The following is a 22,801-nucleotide window of genomic DNA, read 5'->3' as shown; positions in this document are numbered from 1 at the left end:
ATACTAAATATTTATGTCAATGAAACTGTTAGGTTAAAAATGCCACCAAATGTAAATCAAAATGTTTTGTGAGGCATGCTTAGTAAACCACAGGCAGACGTGATAAATAATCCACAGTGCAACCATTCTTATAGCTAAATTTCCCTCGTGCCCACGCAGGAATAGTGTTATCCCACTTCAGAGATGCTAGCCATTGTAGGTGGCCTTACTGCAGCTGTAAGAATTGCATCCAGTTCTTCTCAACTTGGGATTTCTAATACCGTTCAGCAGAAATGATACAGCAAGCTGCAGGAGGCCACCAAGGAGATGGATCCCTTTCCACTGGAAACGGCAGAAACATCGCTTGTTCCACAGTGGGAAACTTCTCCCCAGTTCGCAGAATATCCCAAATCTCCAAGCAGGTTTTTAGGATGTGGGAAACTTTTGCTGCTTAGAATGAACGCGTTATTCTCTTCCCTCTTCCACCTCCAGGCCTGCAGAATATAGTTATAGCTCAGCAAACGCGTAACTCTTTGCTGGGAATCTGCCAGATCCCACTAGCTACAACGGCTGGGATGCTGTTATACCCTCTGCAAAACAATCTGTGTACTTGATTTAAAAATTCTTCATTGTTCCATGTCTACCTCTGGGTCCTGATACCCACCAAATTCAGTTGAAGTGGACTTCCACCGGATGGGTTTTGGTCTGAAGATCTGGAGGTAGAAGGAAGGCAAGTGAGATGAGAGTTGTTGAGTAGATGGGGCACTGGCCTTACACTCAGGAGACTGCTTGCCTCTTAAAGTCTGTGACTTTGGCTAAGTTTTTCCATGTCTTCTCTTTCCTTGCTTTTTGTCTTCTATCTTGTCTTTTTAAAGGCATTACTCTCCTGAGTAGGAAGGCTCCCTTAGCACACATTTGCATGGCATGGTGTAGAGGCACCTTGATTATGGTTAAGGTCTCTAGTGCCACCACAGTTTCTTTCTTGCTTTGTGATGTTTGCTTATCTTCCAAGGCGAAGGAGCTGTTAGATGGCAGGGACTGTGCCAGCCCTGCTGGGTCACGCGCTCCTCTCTGGGAGGCTCAGCAACCCAGCAATGGAAGCCACATAGAAGCACGTATGTTAGCTAATGTGTAACTAGCTTCTTTTTATTGCTGCTCTTTCCAAGACTCTTTTTTTTTTTTTTTTTTTTTTTTGCTCCTGCCAGCACTTCAGTGCTTTCATTTTCTTCTTTGCTTAGAAATATTGGACTTCTTGGATCATTGGATCCAGCCTACTGCTATCACAGGTAGAACAGCATTCAGTCCCTTTCTGAAATCTGACAAGCTCTGTCTTAAAAACAGTTACAATTATTCCCACTGGAAGGCTGTTTTAAAACCTGCATCTCTCACACTTGTAAGTATTACCTGAGTCTGTGCTTGTGCACCCAGGATAGCAGTCCCATACTTGAAGATACACTGTGTGACGGAGGGAAGTTTTCCTGCTGGACTTATTTCCCTGCTTTCGTGAAAGTGACACAGTAAAACAAAATATTCTGTAATTTTTCCAGTTTTATAAAATAGACCAAGCCTTATCTGCAGGTAACAATTGTACCATTGCAACTGCATTGTTTTTAGAAGATGCTTTAAGGTATGGGTCAAGTCTGAATGCAGGATTTGGTTCAGGTCAGTTGTGGGAAGGAAGGGGATAAGGGGGGCAAGGATATCACCTGCAAGGATAGGAAAATGCCACACGAGGAGCCTGGGTGAAGGACAGCAGTTTTTTCCCTTGCAGGTAAGGTGGAGGTTATGCTTAACCCTCCATATCTTGTCCCCATTGCTACGCTGCTGGCATGGGCACGTTGACCAAACGGGACTGGCAGCAGGCTGTAGCTGTGTGCAGCTTTGTGATTGCTTTGCTGTCATAACCGGATCCTGCTCAGTCATTTGCCTTTGCTCTTGGTCAAAACAATACATCTGTTTTTTCTGGCTGTCTTAAATAATCTGACATGCTCCCACAAGAGGAGGGTAACGCTTCACCAAAGAAGTTGCTAAGCGCATTTAGTTGCATTGATAGTTCATGTGAACAGAAGCCTTAGTAACATTTTAAGTTTAAAAAATAAAAAAAAATGACTGTGACCTTTGGTTTGGTATGCATCTGATTTTTCTTGTTCCTTGAAGAAGCCTTTCAATGCTCATTGCTTCAGGGAATGGGAAAGCAGGAAGCTGATCAACAGCAGCTTTCCGACAGTGATTTGCTGCCTCTTTAGATGACAGCAGCTTTCACTGAGAGACTTTCCTGCAGGAGCTCAAAATTAGGTTCTGGGAATGACATTTCTACTTAGGCAAATAACGAGACAAGAGGATTTTCAAATTGCAAAACACATTCATGACATGTAAAACCAGCAAAAATCAAAGAACACCAAAAACCTGCCTGAATCCCTGCGTGTTAGGCAGGAGCTACCTTTCTTGTTCTGCTCCCCCATGCCTGTCTGAAAGAGCTTTCCTCATTTTTCACTATGTACCTGCTCTTTGCTCTCGGGTCATGAGGCACCCGTGGTGAGACATGATTACAAATATTTGCACTCGTTGTATACTGACATATATTGCATTGATCGCTTCAGACAGCTAAGCTTGGGTATGAATTCGAGGATGCTGCATCATTAAAAGCACCCACCAGAATGCAACCTGGGCACAGAACCCCAGCCTGCAGTGGTGCCCCAAGACCCTTCAGTCACCACAGGCTCTAGTGGTGCCCCAAAACCAGAGCAATTTAACCGAGTCCTTAAGACGCACAAAACAGGTGTGAGGTTCCAAAGTCTCCTTCCCTGTGCATCCAACACCTCTGCCAGCCACGGCCAAATGTTTTGGAAGATGTACAACACAGACCTTCTTGCGGGAGAATGGGAAGTCCTAGTGCCCTTTTATAAGTCCTTATAGGGAGACAACTGAGAGCAAGACGTGGGTGCTGTAGGCACCTATAGGTCCTTACGCTAGCAGGGTGACTCATTGACTTCAGTGGCTGAATGTACGTAAGTTCAAGATGCACTTAAATGTCTGCAGGACTGGCTGTAGTTTTAGTTGTCCTGACAGTAAATTTAGAAGGACTGGTCATGCTGGGTGTTCAGACGACAGTTAACTCCCTTTGGTCAATCTCTCCATGTACTTGGGTCACTAATGTGATTAATTACTATTATTTAGAAGAGTTTGAGATTTACTGTTGGAATGTGCTGTGTGCTACATGCTCCTGCTACTAGTAGTATTGGACACAGGCACATTCTGGAGACTTGTGCCAAATCATTGCCTTTTATTTAAGCAGCTAAATTGATCTTATCTTTGTCTCTCTGCCTATCCATTTAATCACACTGATGTTCTTCACAGTTTCTGCATGTTTCCAAAATATTTTAAAGGATGGAATATTAACATACTTTCTTCACGGTGGTCAGGATGTTCCCACCCCTCAAGGAATTAAAATGAAGGTGGTGATTATTTTTTAATTCGTGTCTCCTTCATCTAGAATACTTTGAATACATGAGTCTCTGAAAATGCCATACATACTTTAATATCCATATACAGTGTAATTCAACCGTAAGTATTTACAAGAAATTGTATATTTGTCACAGCTGGGGTAAAGCAGCAATGATGCAATTGAGAACTGTGTTGGGCTGTTTACAGTAATTTACCCTGGGTATTTGGAATGCTGGAGTGTACTGGTTGTCTGCACGCCTGGCTTTATTCTGGACTGATGCAAAATTAATTACAACTCCTGATGCCCTATGTGTAGTTGTTATCCCTTTAGAATATGAGAATCACACTGGGGCAAAAACTTATAACGAACACTGAAAGATCAAGGTATTGGCACTTGAGTTTGCAACAATGTGAGTAACTCTGCCAGTAGAATCAAAATCTTCAGTGGTCCACGTGCAAAAAACAGTGACTCCAAAAGAAAATCATTAGACATAATCTTCCTGCAAACTGGAATTAATAAAATGTAATCTTAGGCTACCATACATTTTAATTAATGCCTCTTTCAGATGGATGGTGGTTTCTATAAATCCTATTTGCATATACAGTACTGCCAAAGAAGTTGGTATAATCTAGAATTCTGGTCATCTTTCTTCTTCACAGTGACCCCTAGTACTCAGATTATATTTTAGCCAAACTACTTACCATGCTTGGCTAATGACAAAAAATGGTATTTGACTTTAAAGTTGGCTATTAAAAAAAAAAAAAAGTTTTATATTTCTATTTGCCCATGAGGCTAGCATGAGCTATTGAAAAGTTTTTTTTTTGTTGTTGTTACATTGGCATAGATGCATAAAATCTAAACTGTATCTTCTCTTGTGTCCTGAGATATAGTAGGAACTATGTATGAGGAAAGTAAGAGCAATTGTAAGAAAAACAAATTAATGTTCAGAAAAGTACAATTAAAAGCCAAAGTTTTGCCTTTCCTGAGTTCTCAGTCCAGAGCACAAATTCCCATAATGTAGAAAAAAAATGCTTGGGAAACAGACAGTTAATATGGGAAGAAAGACTACTTAATTCCACACTGTTTATTGTACCTGATGTATCTCTTTTTGTACTAAAACCTGCTCTTACAAAGTCTTACTGTGCCTCTACAATTAATGGAACTATTCATCATCATAATTACCATTATGTCAATTTTTATCACTGGGAATAATATGTAATTATCACAGTGTACGGATAACGTTAAAAAAAAAAAGTTTAAGAGAATTACTATTTCAGAAATCTTAGTTTCTCCAATAGACATATAACTGGTTAAAATTGCACAGAGCATCTTTAGCAGACGCAGTGGTACTGCAACAATGGACAAGAGAATTGCATCATCGTGCAGATCCTGCCTAGAAACGAGATCATCTTGTTTGCCATTTCTGCTGACGGAAGTGAGTGGCATGTTATCTACTTTCAGAAATGTCTATTTCAGAAAGCTGGTCTCCTAAGGAGAAACACGGCCGTGTGAGAATCGGCAGTTGACGTCATTAGTGGTGGTAGAGATGGGCCGAAAGAGCTCAGCTCTCCTGGTATTCCATTGCTCTTCTCTTAATGTTATTGATAGTGATAAAAGTGCTTGAATTCACAAAGCATTGAGAAGAGCTTCAGGCCATATCAGTAAGACAGTTATTGTCTTTTAGAAATGAAGGAAAGCTGTTTCCAAAGGCAGTGATATAGCTATTTAACCTCGTTAGTAATTCTCTCAGATGTTCTTTAAGACATGATATGGCATTGCCCCCGATGGGGAAAAACAAGGGTGAAATGGGATGAAAATAAGAAAAGAGACCACATTACCCAACTTCTCCTTTCTCTGTGCACTTCAGAGAGGACTCGGTTGGAAGGAAACACACTTAGCCTTTCAGCTGGATGGGATGGTACCAGAGGGCTTTCCTAGCCTGTGAAGTAATACACCCTTCAAATGCACATGCTGATGAGCTTTGGTGGCTTTTCTGAACCAGTAATCTACACTACTTCATTCATTGTAAATGGTGTAATGTTTTGCATTTAGAGAGTGCATTTCAGCCAGAGCTTTACAAATAGTTGTTAAGCCCTGAAACACTGCTCTGGAATAGATGAATAAATTATATGGGGAAAGGAATCATTAGAAACCAGTGTTGTTTTGTCAAATGGTGTACAGTTTTCATGTAACCAAGGACTTAAGTGCAGCAAGTCCTTGACACCTATTTTCACTTTCCTATATGAATATTCATTTGGCCTAAGTTAACATTTCATCCCCACATCTTACCAGAATTCAAATTCATCCTCCTCTAATGGAAGCCGTGCTGTTGCACTGCTGCAGACAATGGTTGGCATCAAATAAAATTGCTCTTTGTTCCATAACCATGGTTAGAATTCAGTGGTTAATCAGATGCTGACAGCAAACACTCAGGGCTTCCTTTACATCCACGTGACGATACAAAAGACAATTGATATGTGGCTAACATGAGACTAACTCTTGACATTCCAGGCAAACTGGGTTTTGTCAATATACCAATACACAGCTTGTCATTACACGTCTCCTTATTTTGAGCTGCATTTCTTTCCCCTAGTGTGAAACAATTGTGTACTGAATGCTCTTACAGATACATCTTAAATTCTGCAAGTAGTCTTACACTTGGCAAGTGCTACAGTTTATTCTTAACATCTTTCCAGAATGTTAAAACCCAAAGAAAGGATGCTTCCAGGGACATATGGTGGGCTATTAAACAGTTTCTCCTGCATATCCACCCCGAATCTGACCCACTTTGTTAGTCGCCAGGTGTTTCCCATTACATTAGCATCGACTTGAATGAAAAAAGTTTAGTCAGGGTGCTCATGCCCTTTTTTGCTAGTCTTGTCACTGAAGCTGATGTTTGAAGGAGTGGAGCTGGAGCTGCGCTTGATGCTGCCACCAGGCCCTTTCAGCCTGGCACTCAGATGCTCGCTGAGCCCAGGGTAAAAGCCTGCAACATCCTAACTCTTCTCGTGACCGCTTTATGTACGGTAGGATACCTTTTGTTCTTAAGCTTGATTTACAATCAGACCAAACAATCTTAGAAAAACATTCTCAAAATAACTACAACTGGAAATGATAAAGCTGATTTCCCATGCACCAAACTTTGATTATTTTCAAGAGTTTATAGGGCAGTAGCTTCATTAACAGCAGCTGTTTTTCACAGTCCTGATGGAGGTAATGCTGATAGAAAGTAGAATTTTTAACGTTTTTATCTGATTTGCTTTAGCAGCAACAACAGCCTCAAAAGCAGGGTTAATTGTAATAATGACCTTCAGTTGAGGCATTTCTTTGGAAATTAGTCTGAAAGTGGAGAGAATGGCCTGAAGTGAAAATGTTAGCTTGTTTTGTCTCTGGAAATACCTCAGCCTGCTGCTGCAGTTACTGCAGCAAAGCTGTACCCTCCACTTGGGAATTAGCACGTCCCTGACAGATTTGCATACAGTGGAAGAGTAGTTGTGATGTTTTCTCAAAAAAGTCTTTGTTTTCACCATGCCTTTGCCAAACCTGAGCCAGAAATGTATCATGTAAGGATTCGTTTATGTATTTAAGAAGAGTGCTGCTTTTACACTGTTGCCATGGGACAGCTATGGCAGGAAACGAGCAAAACACCCACATAATTATTGTTGACAGAATACAGTTCCAATTTTATCAAGTGTAACCCCTGTGTGGCATGTTGTTAAGGCAGCCATCAACATCTCAGTGAATGAAACACTGATTTGCAAAGTATGCAGTGCCCAAAAGAAACATACAGTCGTTATGCCTGAAAAACAGAACATGTGAAAGACATCTGCTTGACTGAGATGACAGGGGAGTAATTATTGCCAAGTCTCTGAAGAACACTTAGAGTTGTTCTTTTTATTAAATTTTTGTGTTATGATTGACATAGAAACTGAATGAATCAATATGTAAATCCAGATTACGCTGACCTAAGAAGATACTGCGAAAGATGATACTTTGCAAAATCATCTGTGGAAAAATTACAGTGCTGAGCCAAAAACCTAAATTTATCATTTTGCGAACTGTTTTTTTTTTTTTTTTGTATTTATTCTGCTTAGCTACTATTTAAATTAGATTTCAGAGGACTGTGTAATTAAGAAGTGGGATATAATTCATCATTTGTAGAGATTACATCCGTCAGATATCTAAATAATAGAGGTTATTTATAACAATGTCTTATAACAACCATAGAGATTTTTAACTATTATATGATAACAATGGAAAGACGTCAAAGTATAAAACTGATTGAGGTATAACAATATTCCAGTTGTTAGGATGTAACTTGCTGAAACACGTAATTCTTTCTCCTTAATTGCATGGTAACTTACTTCAATGATTAAAAGGAAATCTATTTCGGGTGGGTTTTATTGAAAATATGAACACATCTATGTGTATTTAATAGACATATGGAACAGTCTTAGTCCCTCAGAAAGGGAATATCAAATTAAAAAGAATAATTTGTTGAAAGGTGATACTGCAGTAAATAAAAAAAAAATCATTTCTTGTAATTTGTGTAAAATATGGAGTTCACTAAACATCTTTTTTTGTGCAAATTGAGCCTGCATTGCTTATCTCTTTCCACGCTCATATTTTAAAAAGAGAGAATGGAAAGGTGTGACATGTATAAATGCACTAAATTACTGAACAGCGTTTTGCAGCCTGCTGACCTGTAAAGTAATCTGAGGCACCAGGTCTATTTTGGTCCTTTCTGCGGAAGGCCACCTACACAGGTTCTAGAGGAGTGAAGAATATATGAGTGCTGAAAAAAGCACCTTTTCTTTAATACCTTTATCGGTGCAGTGAGGTTCAGGAGCTCTTCTCAAAACTCACAGAAAGCTCTTCTGGTTTAAAAGTTACTGTTTTAAACGATTTCTATTTTAAAATTTTGAATTCTCAGAAACTGCAGTCCAGGTTTGCGCAACAGCGAGCTGTGTCACCAGCATCGGCAGGCAGCCTTCCTGCTTTGGGACGCAAACAGATAGATGTCTTCAGGCAGCGCAGCACCACTGTGCTGTGGAAAACGTCCTCTCCCAAACCCTGGCTAACCTCCCAGCCTCCTCCTGGGACTCCCTGGTGAGGCCATTGCCCTTAAACTAGGGGTGGGGGGGGGAGTTTTATTTCTGTCTCACCCTGTTTTGGGCTAGGGAGGAGATACAGTTAAGTAAAGATACGTAGGAGTATATTTAGGGAACCCTGCAATATTTGGGGGTAGAGGGAAGATGGGAGACCTCTCTTGGATTTTATTTTTGTTTCATTTTTGTTTAAAGTATGCTTTTCTGTTACTATAGCTACTGGCTCTGTCATGCTCACACAGAGATGCTTTATCACATTGCCTTTAGAAACTGACTGATTGCTGTTCCAAACCATCAAAGCCTGGGGTGAAGGGGATATAGCTGTGTAGCAGGTGACTGGAAAACCATGGAAGGACCAGAGTCCAGCATAGGAAGAGAAAAAAAATGGGTGCAGAGGATTGGCAAAAAGTCATGGCTGCTAGGCTTGTAACAGAAAGATGGAAGAAACAGAAAAGAAGTAGGGTATTGGGAAACCTGTGATGAAGTATTTACAGTGTGAGAAAAATCAAAGAGCTTGGTTAGCCCTGCATTATCTCCTGCTCCTGGAGACAAGCAGGTAGCCAAAATTTAGATTCTCCTGCAAAGGAGTCTTTGAAAAAGGAACTGGGAGACCTCTGTGAGAAGAGATTGCTCTGCCAGGCAAAACTCATTTAGAAAGAGGGCTGAGACCTCGGCGAGTTATGAGCCTGCTGAGAAAATAACATCTCTGGGAAGACTGGGCAGAAGACACTAAAACTGAATTTTGTCTGGAGATTTGTGTGGGGTTTGTTATTGAGGGGACTCCAGGGAGGTGTCTCGAGTCTTACAGTGCAGATGAGGAACAAACTTCAGGAGGAGCCTGGATATTGAATTCAGTGACGTTTAGTTTCTCTAGAAAACAGGTCATAATGAAGATTACTGGGAATATGTGACATTCTCCTTGCCCTGGGTGTGGTATGCAGTTGCAAAAAGGCAAATATAGTCATGACAGCTGCCAGAGGTCCTGGAAAAGGGTAATGCCAGCCAGGAGCTATTACACAGGATGGTGGGCTTGAAGCTGGGAAAAAAGCTTTGACTGAGGAGAGAAAAGTGAGGTCTCTAATTCTGGGAAAAGGAGCAGGAGGAAAGTGCATAGTCAGTGAGGAAACTTGAGAAAATTCAATAGCTGGATTTCAAATTTTCAGCTTTTAGTCTTAGATGGTCAGTTAGAGATGTCCATCTTCTATTTCATGCCTTTTCTTACAAAAGGATCTCCTCTTCATGCCCATGTGCACATGGCTGTGGGATGACACACGTGAAACTGGCTTCAGGTCTCTGCTTTGAAAAAAAAACATATGTTGACAGCCACAGATGTGTAAATGTTGAACTCAGTGCTTCTCAGTGTTGTCAGGCCTACAGCAACCTTTGCCAAAGAAAGTAAGAAAAAGACCCTTAACTGTTCATTATAAATCTTGTTTAAATCTCTGGAAATGATCCTGTACTTTGACATGTAATTGTTCTTTTGCATTTTTAATGTATTTCTCCCTTCTACAAATAACTCGAACACTGTGCAGCCTGATAACTATAGACACTTGTGTTATTTTGGAATGATACGTAGACAAAATTATGACTGTTATTAGTTTAATTATTGATTATGAAATATAACTTAGTTCAAGGATTCTAGGCATGAGATATGTAAATTATTGGGAATTTGGGAATTGAAAAAGAAAAAATTGAAGAGAACTGATAGGACTGTGTTAAATATAGTAACTATAAAAGTTCATGTGACAGAAAATTGTAAATTGACATAGTCATTAGGCAATGTTTTCGTTCATTTTTGCTTTCACATGCTTTTTTGTGCATTTTAGGGGACAAGCTTAACTTGGTTCCTGAAATAAAAAATTTCTAGGCAACAGGGTATTCAGGTGAGTAAAGGAATTGGACATATATTCAGATATTAGCATCTAAAAGGTAAATCAGCTGGATAAAAAATGAAGATTTGTATGGAAAACACAAACAAGTAAAATTCTTTTGAAGTTATCTTCTGGATTCCACAAAGGTGCTTTTAGCATGAATACAATTCTAAACACTGACAGTGCTTTGGAATAGAAAACCATTTGACTAAAAATAGTTACCTTTTTTGTTTTGTTTTACTCCTAGGAGAGTTCAGCATGTTTTGGAAGGAGAAGTTTGGATTTGTTATGCAGCACGAGTGTTGCCTTCTCAATGTCATTTTCCCATCTGTCTTGCTCAGCAGTGTTACAGACTCAGCTGATCCATGTGTGCAGTCATCAGTCAGATCATACTGCATAGTGATACAGTAAGCCTGAATAATACCCTTGTGCAATGTCTGCCATGCTCCATAATGTTCTCAAAGGAAACGCGGTTACAATTTGAGCTTGTTTATATTCTTTCCAGTGGTCAGGAAAATGAATAATTCCTTTTTCCGTATTTAGAATTCCCTCAATAATAGATTTTACATTATTTAATCTTCCTTGCTTTATGAGCTCTATTTATCTTCTGGCACTCTTGCCTGACACTAGTCCCATGGAAATTTAGGGTAACCTCTTAATCTATTGCAACGGAAGCAGGCTCTAAAAATCTTACTTTTGCTAATATTTGCCATCACTTTCCCCATGGCATAAATTGCACTGTCCACAAAATGCAAAAGATCTGTTTCATTTAATATCAATGATTACAAAAAGATGAAACACAATCCATCAGTGACAATACCTTTCTGGTTCTCTTCAACATTTATTTGGAATTGCAAGCAATCTGTTATTAATATCTTTTTGAAACTGAATGCTTTCTAATATCCTTCATGAAAAGGCCACCATTGTCACTTTGCTTTGGATAGTGGTTTTGGATATACGTTAATCCTGTCCTGAAAAGTACTTAGGCTGGAAACAGGCAACATCTTGCAGATGTTTTGCCTGACTTTTGTACATACCTCCTGACTCTTGCCACCTCTTCCTTGTGTCTAGCTCTTTTGTCTTCTGTGGATCATGTGGTTACCACACGTTCTTTCTGTGAGCTAGGTAGCCACTTGATAATGGTGCTCTTCAGTAGGCAGCAGGTGATGAAAATTTTTATGTCCTCTTATTTCTAAAAAAACTTATAATTTTGAATCAGCTTCTGTTTTCCTGGAAAGGTAGGCTAAAAGGGATCTTGTAAGATCATCTGCTCACAGCTCCTGATCTGGAAAACAACAACAACAACAAATAATACTTAGAATCTCTCTGACAGAAATTTTGTCTGGACCAGCCTTTAAAAACTGATGATAAAGAGAATATCATGACATATTCCTACTTAATCTATTTTATTGAAAATTACATTTGGGAAATTTTCTATGCAGTATCTATCTTCAAATTTATCCTCGTATAAATCAAGATAATTAATATTCACCCTAAAATGGGTGAACAGGGAATACAATTGATTGATATGTATTTAAAAAAATACTATATTTTTATTTTGGAAAAAAGATATTTTTGCTTTCTTATTTGCTTCTCATACCTAATAAGGTAGTATTTTGTCTGTGTTAAATATTTTTTATTGGCCATCTTCTTGATGAAAGCAATTTTTGTATCTCGGATTTAAAAAAACAAAAAACTGTCAGCATGTTTGATCTTTTTCTTTATGGTGTGCTGTAATCATACGGCACGGCATGGGTTCTAGCTTTGCATGGCCTTTTTTGATTTTTCAGGTTATTGAAGAGCCCTGTTGATGCCACTAATATTTTTATTCTGCACTGAGATACTGACATTAGGTAATCAACAGCAAATGGTCTCCTTTTTTCTTTATAATTCTTTTTGAAGAGACCCTACCAGGAAGTGTCTTTAAGTGTTTGAAGTCTACCATTTCTGTGGGTTCAGACTTATAGCAATCAGGGACCTCAGCATGTTTCCTTGAGTTGCCTAGAGATAGGCAAACCTGTTATTCTTATTGTGCTATTTTTGGAATCATTAATGCTGTTATCTGAGATGACTTTCCCATGCTGTTTGAGAGTTTAACAGTGAAGTTGTTTTCCTTAATTTGAATGAATAAACCCTACCTGTTCCTTAGTGAAGTTCCTCCATCACCTGAAACAGTGTTGCAATGTTGGCAAAACAGTATCGGAAATGTTCCTGGAGTACAGGTTAGCCGAATTTCTCCAAGATCTTTCATGTTTTCCCTATTGTCTGATTAACATATTCTTCTGCCTGTAAGAATTTAGGTTTTGATTTCTGGTCTCTTAAGCAATTGTCACTTCTGGATGGAAATCTCACTGCACAGTCTTGAAGAACAATTCAGTTGCACAGCCTATGTTTGAGTGTAATGAGAAAAAGAATTGGGCAAACTGCTCCAAAATGGTCTTCCAAATTAATCTCTATCACTACATAACTTATTATCATTTTAATTCTCAGCTGTTCTGAGCAGAGCTGGCAAATCACGCTAAAAGGCATATTATACATTTTACAACATGGCTTATGAGCCTTCCTATTCAGAATTCATTAATTTGAATTCATTGTTTCTCAAATGCTCTGCCTCTGACTGGCCTCTCACCTTTCATAGGTTGTCTTTGTCCTTTAAAAAACGTTCAGACCATGAAAAAGTATGAAAAAGCCATAACTAGCAGGTTTTTCTATGTATTGTAGCTCACTTCAGTTAAGTTTTCCCGCAACAGCAGCAGCTCTTGACCTCTAAGACCACCAAATTCAATTATACTCAATTCTCAGAAAAAATAGAAAATAGATCATTAGAGTACACAGCCAACTGTGTGAAATCCAGCTGTGATTCTGTAACCTCCTAGACACTGGATCTAATTGTGACTGATGGAAATCATACTTGAAGACTTTTTTGGTTGGAGATTCTTACAAAGCATTTCCAGTGTTATTTCTAGATTTCTCTGTATATTTTGTTGAAAAGTTATATGAAGGGTTGAAAAAGTGCAGGGAAATAAGCTGACCTCAATGAGGCAGGGGAAATAATACAGAATTGGGGAGAAAAAAAAAAAGAAAAAAAAACAGAAATGAGTGAGATATTGGTGATCAATAAAAGTGGACTGTAAAGCAAAAGGCTGAAAAGAAAGTAAAAGGGTGCTCATATTTGGTTGTTTGATTTTATTCTTGAAGTTGCAAAGTGTAGATAAAGATTTTGGTGTACCTTTTTAAATATATTACTGTCCTCCCTAGGCAAAAGAAACTTAACAAAAATTATCTGAGAAAGTGCTTCTTAGGATGCAGACAGAACAAATAACCCTAGTAATGCATTCAGATAGAGCTGCCAAATGTGGGTTCAAACCCATAGTATTTGGGGACCTCAGCATATCTCCTTTGGTTATCCAGTTATCGACAAAGGGAGCCTGGAAACTCTTAGCTTTTATTAGACTCTTAATCTTGTTGAATAGCACATTTCATTCCCATTAGCTGAATTCCTGATACTGTGGCCTGAAACTCCTGATTTAACTCCGAATGACTTACTCCAGACAGTTCCCTACAAGAGCAATAAATGATATGTAAAAGAAAATAAAAGTGGCTGAGGTCAGCCAGGGACAACTGAAACTAGAGCTTTAGCACCAGCTATAAGCAGGAAAAATAGTCAAAAAAAAAAATCAGAAGAATTTGGTAAACTTATAAATGAATGATACCTGGAGGCATTCTTTCTCCACTGCTCTAAGTCATAAACCTGCCTCCTGATGATGAACCCAACACAAGTCAGCTTGCGAACTTTAATGAATTTAGATTGTTTTTATCTTGATCTTAATTTTAGAATAGAGCTCTGCATGTTACTACAATAGAACATGGCTTTTAAATACTGCATTTATCTGAAATTAACTGATGTATGTATTCTAATGCTACAGGCACTATGATAGATCAGCTCAAGATTTGGTAATATGACAAGGGTCACAAATTGAAAAAAAGGGAGCTTCGAACTTGATGCAAAGAAAGAATCTTCTAAATTTAACGTTGGCCCTGCAGAAGTTGGACTCTTCCATTGCCAGCAGTGAGGGGAATCAATTAAATCGGAGCTGGGTTCAAAGCAACCAAAAGGAGGCGATTCTTCATACACACTTCAGGTAAGATGAGCATCAGGAAGAGCTCACCACTGGCTGTTTTGGATGTAGGCTCTAAGGTAGTCTGGACACATTCACAGAAGAGATCCATTTGGCCAAAGTGTGGTGGAGTTACCTGCTAACTTTAATGAGTTCACACAGCTGACAGAATGAAATATTTGCTCCATGGCATTGAGGTACATTAACCTCTCTAGAGCATGAGATTCTTATCTCTTCTGTGCGGATTTCACATGTAATGACGCTAAGCAACTAGTATTTGATTTACTGTATAATTGCATGAGAACTGAACTTACCGCAGGTACTTTGTGTGTTAATTCACTTCTAATCATATTACCAGCATGTCCCCAAATTGATAGGGTTTCAAAGAAAAGCAGCACAGAACTTTTGGTTTTGGAAGCTCTGATCAAAACTTTGACAGGATAAAGGGCTAGAAGTCATTCTCTTCTGCTTTTTAATCAAGCAGGATAAGTGAAAATTCTGTGAATTACTGGAAGATGGAAAAACTGAGAAAGAGCTATATGATAGTGTAATGTCAAGGAAATCAGTCTGTAGAAGTTAGAAATAGTTCTGCAGCTGTAAAACTCTTGCTAGATTTTCACAAAATCCCCACCAAACTGGACTTTAAACCCATGTTTCCTCATGTGTAACTCAAGTCAAACCACTTTGCAACATTTCTCCCATAATGTGTCTCACGGTAATGCCCGGTGGCCAAAAAGGGTGAAGGACCAACCCAGTCACTTCTTGGTGCTCTGCGTACGGGCTGCAGCCCCTCCAGGAGCCCGACGTGCTCTCCCCATGCTGGAGGGCTGACACTCGTATCGCCCTGAACCATCCCGACTGCAGCCAGGAGCAGCTGGTAGGGGCTGCGTGTGCCACAGCTCCACACGATGCCATCTAGATGCACATACCTGCGTGTTGGCTGAAGGTCCCGTGAAGCAGGGCAAAGTCCCCCCTCTGTGCATTGCTGCCACTTTTCATACCTCCTATTTCCTTCTGATAACATCTTTTGGCTACGTAGAAGAAGAAAAAGTACACGTGCGTTGTTTTTTCCCCGTAAAGCAGTAGTTTCCCCTCGTTCCCTTCCATATTACCGCGTTCTCCCTCACAGCTGTGCCCTCAGTTTTCTCCGTTTTCCTTCACTCGCTGCTGTAGCCGAGCGCAGTGCTGACACCCGCTACCTGACTGCGCCCTCTCAGCCCCGCGGCCACCTTCCCTCCTACCTGAGGATCTCGCTCCCTCCGGCCTCTCCCTGCCGCCGGGAGGCCGCCGGGCACCTCACGCTCCCGCCCGCGCTCCCCATCCACCTCACGCCTTCCAAGCGCTCCCCTCAGCGCGGGCGGCGGCGGACAAAGCCCCGGCGACCCCTCAGCCCCCCGGGGCGGGCGCCCTCCTCCTCCTCCTCCTCCTGCTGACGGGCGGGAGGCGTCGCCCCTCGCCCGGGCCGGGCCGAGCCGCCGCGCCTCCGGCGGCCGCGGGGGCGCTGCCGAGCAGGGTCGGGCACTGGGCGCCGAGCGGCGGCCGGCGGCCCGCACCCCCTCCCCGGCCGGCCGGCCGCCTGGCTGCGCGCACGGCGAACATGGCGGCGGCGGTGGGGCGGGACGCGCTACCTGAGCACTGGTCCTACGGCGTCTGCAGGGACGGCCGCGTCTTCTTCATCGAGTAAGGGGGGGGCGGCGGGAGGGACGGGGACGGGGGGGCGGCGGGGAGGGGCCGCTCGCTGCCCGCCCGCCCGCCGCTAACAGGTGCATGTTGTCCGCTTCTCCCCCCGCAGCGACCTGACCCGCAGCACCACCTGGCTGCACCCGCGCACCGGGGAGCCCGTCAACTCCGGCCACATGATCCGCTCAGGTGGGGCCCTTCGGGGTCGTGCGTGCGTCTGCGCCCCTCCCCTGCTCCCCTCCGAGGGGCCGAGCCCTCACCCCCTTCCCCCTTTCTCTCTGTGTCTCCCGCAGACCTGCCCCGTGGCTGGGAGGAGGGCTTCTCGGAGGAGGGCGCCAGCTACTTCATCGAGTGAGTGAGTGGGGCGGCGGGGGGCGCGGGGCGGGACGGACCCCACCGGACCCGACCGGACCCGGGGGGGCGCCTCAGCCCGGCGGGCAGCCCCCAGGGAGCGGCCCGGGCCCGGCACCCAGCGGCGGCCTCGCCGCTCCCGGCAACAGGTTGCCCCCCCGCGGTTGCCCGCTCGGGGCTTTGTTCGCTCCTCGCCCCGACCTCCGGGGGGTTAAGGCGCGTGGCCCCGCGGAGATCCGGTGCGGGAGGGTGCGGAGCCGGGCCCCGGGGCCGCCGCTGGTGCGAGCCGCAGGGATGCTGCAGCGAAACAGGGTGCTCCGGGGAGCCTCCTTCGGAAATGTGAGCGCGAACTCGCACGCGTGAGCGCTGCGGTGAAGGTCGGGGTTCGGTCAGGTCGGTAAAACGCGGAGGCGCTGCGGGTAGGTGGTTGTGTGTCACCTGCGGTGCCTTTGCGTTTTCCTTGGGAAGTCTAAAAGTAAGATGAGTTCCAGGAAACTAACCGTAACGGGCTGGAAAACGCTCAGAGTACCTTGCTGCTTCAGTACGGGGCTGTTACAGTAACCCAGGCCGCTGCTGGCACCCATGTGACAGACGTTCAGTTTTGATAAGCCGGAGCGTGCCCCAAAACCTTTGACAAACCTGAGCTTTACAGTAAAGGTCAAACTTCGAAACCGCCCTGTGCTAGGAGAAGGAGGGATTGACTGACCGAAAGCATCTGGAATACCTCCAGTAGTAGGATGTTTGTTAAACACAAGTCCAGGTGATCCGAAAACATGCATCGGGCCCCACTCTACAAAGCAGGGAAAAGCCAGGCAGTGCTGACCCAGGGAGCCCTCAGGGTGCTGGGCGGTTAGGTTTGCCTTCAGCTTGTGAACACGAGATAGCAGCACGGCACTGGGGCACGGCTGGATACTGCGTATGGCAGCCACTCTTAAACTGCAGCCAGTGTCTAGTGCCTTGAAAGAAAGGAATGAAAGTCCTCCTGGTTCCACAGGTGGCTAGTGGAACCCTAAAATATGGTACTTATCCAGGCTGTCAGTGTAGTGTAAACAGATCCTTTACACAAATACAGAAACACAAACTACTGCTTCTCAGGAATACACCCATTTGTTCCTCTGTCCTGTCCAAAAGTTTACTGAGGCAATTTTTAGATCAGCTTACGGTTCCTTTTCCCAGCTGCTCTATTTGGAAGAGTGTTCTTGTATCTTGATTGTCAGGCAATTACAAAACTTTTAATTTCAGATCCATTAAATTACACTTGTGTGCAGTGCATTGTCATAACTTGCGCTAATAGCATTCTTTAGCTTGAGTTGGAATTGCTGCAGGAAATGAAATTCGGAAAGGAGCATGTATTTTACAGAGATAAATAAAAGTTAAAGTTGGTCCTCTTCAGTCAAGAAAATGTTTTGCGAGGGGCAACAGCAATTTTTGACAGAACTCAGTTCATCTGTACTATTTCAGACCACCGATTCACCTGATGCAGTACCCTCGTCAGCAGTGATAATTCCCCCAAGACAGCTCCAGCCTCTCTGTTTCCATCTCAGGGTGGAATTTCTCTGGAGTTTTTTTACGTGGATGTGTTGAGCTCCTCTTTTGCTCGTGTAAGCATCAGCATCCTTACATAAGGATTTCCACAGTTCATTGCTCTGTGCGTTCCTCCTATGTTGCTTCCACGTGATGAGTTCTCAGCTTACAGAAAAGGTTACTGGTCCCTAAATGCGTGATTTCACGTCGTACTATTAAATACCATTTACTAGCATTCCTGTCCACAAAACTCATGGGCTCTTCTTTAACTATCCAGTTCTCTGTACCTGTGATAGTTTCCAGTTTGGTGTCATCCACAGAAATTTCGTGACCACGTACTTAATTCTCACTCCTTGATTACTAATTTATTGAATGGGGCTAGGAGGAATGCTACAAGTAACCACTGTCTCCTGTGACAATTTCCACTTCGGTGCAACCTGTTGTAACTTCCTCGTTGATCAATTTCTTTATGTATCTTTTAAGTCTTATTCCTATTTTAAATAATTTCCCCTGGGACATGTTATCAAACATTTAAATATACGTAGACTAACTTCACTTATATAACTAATTTCTAGTGCATTAGTAATCAAAATGCTAAATGAAATATTAGATGTGAGCTGTCTTTCATTTTAAAAATCAACGATTTCTGTGTCCATTTACCTCCATGTATTTATTCTTTCCTTCAGTACTATGGACAGTCTCAAAACATCATGTAGTAAAACAAAGGCTTATAAGGTGGTCAAGCTTAATGAAACCAGTTAAGCTGCTTCTCCCCTTTCCCTGTTGCTGGGAGCTCTGAAATTCCCAGGGGGTAGGATGGGTAGGAGCTTCCTGAATTGATGTGCTCTGGTTTATAATCTGTTTTTTGGTTTGTTTTGTGCCAGTGCTGTTTGATAGTTTAGCAGCTGTCCTGTACATTAGGGTGGGCAAAAGGGGGCTATTTTCCCTTTGGTTATTTATATAAGATGTTTGTATGAAATTGCATGCCTTCTTAGTCTTGTTTTGCTCAACTAAGTAAGCGAGGTTCTTTGTCCAGTCCCCTAAAAAGGGCTCTCCATCTGGTGAATTATCCGTAGTCCTTCTCTGCACCTCTTGCAGTATGAAGTCATCCTTGCTGCATGTGAGCGAGCTGAGTTGTATACTGGAATGAGCTTTTGTGAGTCTCAAACAACAAAAGTGCTTTCTTGGCTTTACAAATTTCTCAGCTTTCTGTGTTTGAGCTTGTTTGCCTTTTTGGGGCAGACACCCACACTGACAGCACATGTGAATGCTGCCAACTGACTGATACATCTAGAGCCTTCCTTTCCTTTGCTGTGTTTACTTTTAGGACTGTAATTTCTGTTGGGAAGTCATCTATGAAGCTTCATTCTAGTTCTTCCCAGTGCTGCACATCCAGGTCTTCCTGAATGACTGTACTGATGGTTTTTCAGGTTTTCTTGATAATGGCAAACCCTGTTGGGGTAGTCCTGCCTTTTACACTGAAATCACTAAATCATTGAATAAATGACATGTACACTTATCTTTCTGGATCTCCATTTGGTAGTTTCAGTAAAATCACACTTTTGCAGCTTATTTGCAACTTAAACAGCTTGCCGTAAGGAGAAAATGGGATAACTTTATATGCAGCTTTATGTCTTTCTGTATACATAACCTCAACATCTTTTCTTAATCAAATAGAGTCATGGCATGCTCAGCTCTACTCAGTATAGATACCTATTATGAAAGGTTGCAATTTCGTCACCTTTGCCTGAACTGTGAGACTTTTTTTTTGTCTGTATGACTTATTTCCTCTTTTCTTTGGATGACAAGAATGTGCGAAAAACAGCAATTTAACATTTTTTTTTTTTTTAACCCCAGAAATGGAGTATTCAATTTGCTTAGCATGCCAGCCTTTGATCCACTTGAAGAGGAATATTGATTTAGGAGTGCTCCTAGGACCGGGTGTTGCTTTGTCTAACAGTATGACAGGCACCTTTCCTGACTTCACGATTTCCTGACTTGACGATTTGCAACACTTGCTAGGGTTGTTTCAGGTAGCTGGGTTGCTGATACGAAGCACGGCTAGCAGATGCTTTCGGGGGAAGGAGTTGTGACATGCAAGGAAAAATATAGGTGATGCAAAAACAGTACATGTATGCATTATAGTTCAAGCTTTTCTTTCAATTTGCTTGTTGTCTTTTTCTGATCATCCAAAAGACTTTGGGAAGTTGAAAGGCAGTGAAAATCTAGAATCCTTTTTTGTTACCTTCTTACAGCTTTGAAAGATTGAGATGTCTATGTATGTAAAAGGATCTGTTCTTCCACTGTTAATACCTGGCAGACTTGTATTAAAATATATTTAAAAAGCATACTGCAAGCTGTGGAGGTTGTTTTAGAATGCCGAAATAATACTGCGTGTCACAAGGGTAATACTGCATTCAAAGTGTAGCTTGAAGTTAGGCACAAGCACGTGGAAATCGGCACTTAAATAGCCAAAGTTAGCCCTTTGACTGATTCCTGAAATCAGTTTTGAGGTGAACCATATGCAATCTGGGATCTTCATCAGGTAGCAGCGGATGTACAAGAGACATTTTTAAGGGCCATTGTTCGTAGCAAAAGTCTGTAACTGTTTGCATAATGAGCCTTTTTTTTCTTTTTTTAAAGCTTTTATTGTGTATAGAAAGGTAGACAGTATGTGGTTTCAAGCATTTGGAAATATTAAAAAGGGGAATTAGTGAGCACCCAATTGAAGCCTGTGTTCGTAGCTGTGGTTCTGTTCTCCAAACGCATCCATTCAGGTACCTTGTCACTGGAAACTATACCGGAGCTTGGATTCGCTTCGTGTGGGCTGTAGATGATACCCAGGTAATGATTATTTAATCGTAGGAGGCGGAAGGGGAAGAGACCATCTGGATTGAGTTCAGCCATTGTGATTATCTGAGAAGATTGTTTTATAATCTCATTAATAAGTGTAATCACCATGTTTCTTTTGCCCTACAGAAATTGATGTCTTCTCAGTTCCTAGTAGAATGTCAAAGGCTGCTGCATTTTAGTGGCTGTCTAGGTGGGCTAAAGCACTACTTACTGCATGGATGCCATGGCCTGCTCTAAATGCGTTTGTTTGTTTGTTTTTTCTTATGGTGTTTCCTGTGGTGACTATTGCTATAGAAGCAGAAGGTATTGGGGCACGTAAGTCCTGTGAATGAGGAGCAGTGACATCCCTCATGATGAGATCTTTGAAACAAAAGATGTTCTTTGTGGTTTTTGGACCCGTGCTTACATAAAAGGTTTCAATTAGCGTGTAAGTAAGTACAAAGTGGTGTGAAATCCACCTGCAAGGAGCTGGCCAGAGTGAAGTACTTCGCTCTGTCCTTGCTCTGCATTGCCACTTTGAGTTGCGTGGAGCTCCTCAAGTGGAAAGAAATGCTGTAGCTGGGACCACGTGCCCACTTACCCGACCAAAGCACAAGCTGTCACCACCATTAGAGCATTGGAGGGTAGTCTTTGGCAAAGTGCAGGGGCTGTGCGTGTTCTAAAGTGTCGTGGAGAAACTTTTGTGGAAAGAAACGTCTGGTTCCATAGCGCCAGCTGAGGCTCTGGTTTGGATAAAGCTTGGTAGGGAGTGTATGCAGCAGTCTGTAGGTCATGAGCGGCTCCTAGAGCTCAGAGTTGCTCTTGAGGGGACTGGACTTCATCAGAGTAATTTGTAGATGGGTGGAGAAACAGATCATAAATTTACAGGTGGAAGAAAAATGCTAGAACTGGGTTTTGCTGTGGAATGTAAGGGTAGAGAAAGCTGTCCCATCCTGCAGCTCTGCAGGAGCAGAGACGGTCTTCAGCGGCCTCTGCTGGTTCACTGGCAGGAAATGGGGCAGCAAGGGAAAAGCTGCTGGGTGAACCCATGGTGGCTTTTTGGATTTTTTTTTTTGTTTTAAATTTATGATTGGAAAAGTGATCTGTTTGGACAGTGAGGAAAAAAGATCTGTATAAAAAAGGAAATTGTATTGCTTGCACTGTATTGAGAAGCACTCTGTCCTTAGCTCCCAGCCAAAGGGAAGAGGGGACGCGGGTACAGCCTGAATTGCAGGGCGCCCTTTGGAAGAGCAGGGTTGGAGCTCTGCAGAAGGCAAACACCGTGTGTGGTTCGATTCAGCGGCGTGTACCAAGAGGAACATTGTGTGCGTGCCTGGGGGGGCAAGGAGTGTACGGGGGAGGCCCCAGGTTTTGTTTGTTTCTAAACAAGGCTGCACCAGAACTACTTAGCTGGGTTTGTCTGTCCCCATTTGCCATCCTTCCAAAAGACACGCTTAATTGTTGGGAAAACTGAATTTTGGCTACCTGAGGACACCAACAAGACCTCCTTTACATGACATTTCCAGCATAATTCCCACTTAGTTGAGGTGTCGTTTGGGCGTTGAGTGCTTCTGACAGGTAAAGTTTGTCTGGGAAACAGAGGAATTTTCTTTTGTCGTGGTTGGGGTTATTTGACTGATGTGTTGTAGCTCAGAAAGCAGGGTAAGATTTGGTTCTCCAGAGCTGCTGGCATCCTCTTTGCCTGTGAAATCATTCTTCCAAAATCCCCACCTATTTTGGCACACGTTCAGCTCCTTTAACATGAATCTGTCAAAACCACACTTGAGTCATTCAGCCTGATTCCTGAAGCAGGATCCACTTCTGCACTTGCTGAGTCTGTGGGCACCTGAACATGTGCATGTGTTTGAGGTATGTTGCAGTGAGGGTTTCAGT

At 42.4% G+C, this 22,801-nt stretch overlaps 1 protein-coding gene and 1 long non-coding RNA gene across 15 annotated transcripts in view; one reads left to right on the top strand and one right to left on the bottom strand.

The window, feature by feature from the left end:
- Window positions 1-7,303: 7,303 nt before the first annotated feature.
- LOC308196641 lies at window positions 7,304-16,319 on the bottom strand. 5 transcript variants are annotated; one of them, XR_013952316.1, is made up of 5 exons: window positions 15,763-15,958; window positions 15,451-15,552; window positions 11,441-11,688; window positions 10,626-10,795; window positions 7,304-9,828 (listed from the first exon to the last, which is right to left on the bottom strand). It is a non-coding gene; the product is annotated as an uncharacterized lncRNA (long non-coding RNA). The 5 variants fall into 5 exon arrangements; XR_013952312.1 differs by lacking the exon at window positions 15,763-15,958 and adding an exon at window positions 16,150-16,319 and having other exon boundaries at window positions 10,626-11,688; XR_013952313.1 differs by having other exon boundaries at window positions 7,304-9,913; window positions 10,626-11,688; window positions 15,763-15,975.
- PLEKHA7 (pleckstrin homology domain containing A7) overlaps window positions 16,021-22,801 on the top strand; it is a 149,422-nt gene continuing 142,641 nt past the window's right edge. For 3 of the 10 annotated variants that reach the window (XM_080595778.1, XM_080595775.1, XM_080595760.1), the window contains exons 1-3: window positions 16,036-16,201; window positions 16,314-16,390; window positions 16,495-16,552. In XM_080595778.1, coding sequence (XP_080451904.1) covers window positions 16,119-16,201; window positions 16,314-16,390; window positions 16,495-16,552 — 218 coding nt within the window. In that variant the 5' untranslated portion in view covers window positions 16,036-16,118. Of the gene's footprint in view, window positions 16,202-16,313; window positions 16,391-16,494; window positions 16,553-22,716; window positions 22,778-22,801 lie in introns of those variants that run through there. The other 7 variants (XM_080595777.1, XM_080595773.1, XM_080595774.1 and 4 more) reach the window with 6 other exon arrangements.

Source organism: Anser brachyrhynchus, assembly GCF_964034855.1.
Source record: "Anser brachyrhynchus genome assembly, chromosome: 5".
NCBI classification, from domain to species: domain Eukaryota; kingdom Metazoa; phylum Chordata; class Aves; order Anseriformes; family Anatidae; genus Anser; species Anser brachyrhynchus.
The sequence above is the reverse complement of the archived record's forward strand: the minus strand, read 5'-3'. Positions and strand labels throughout refer to the sequence as shown.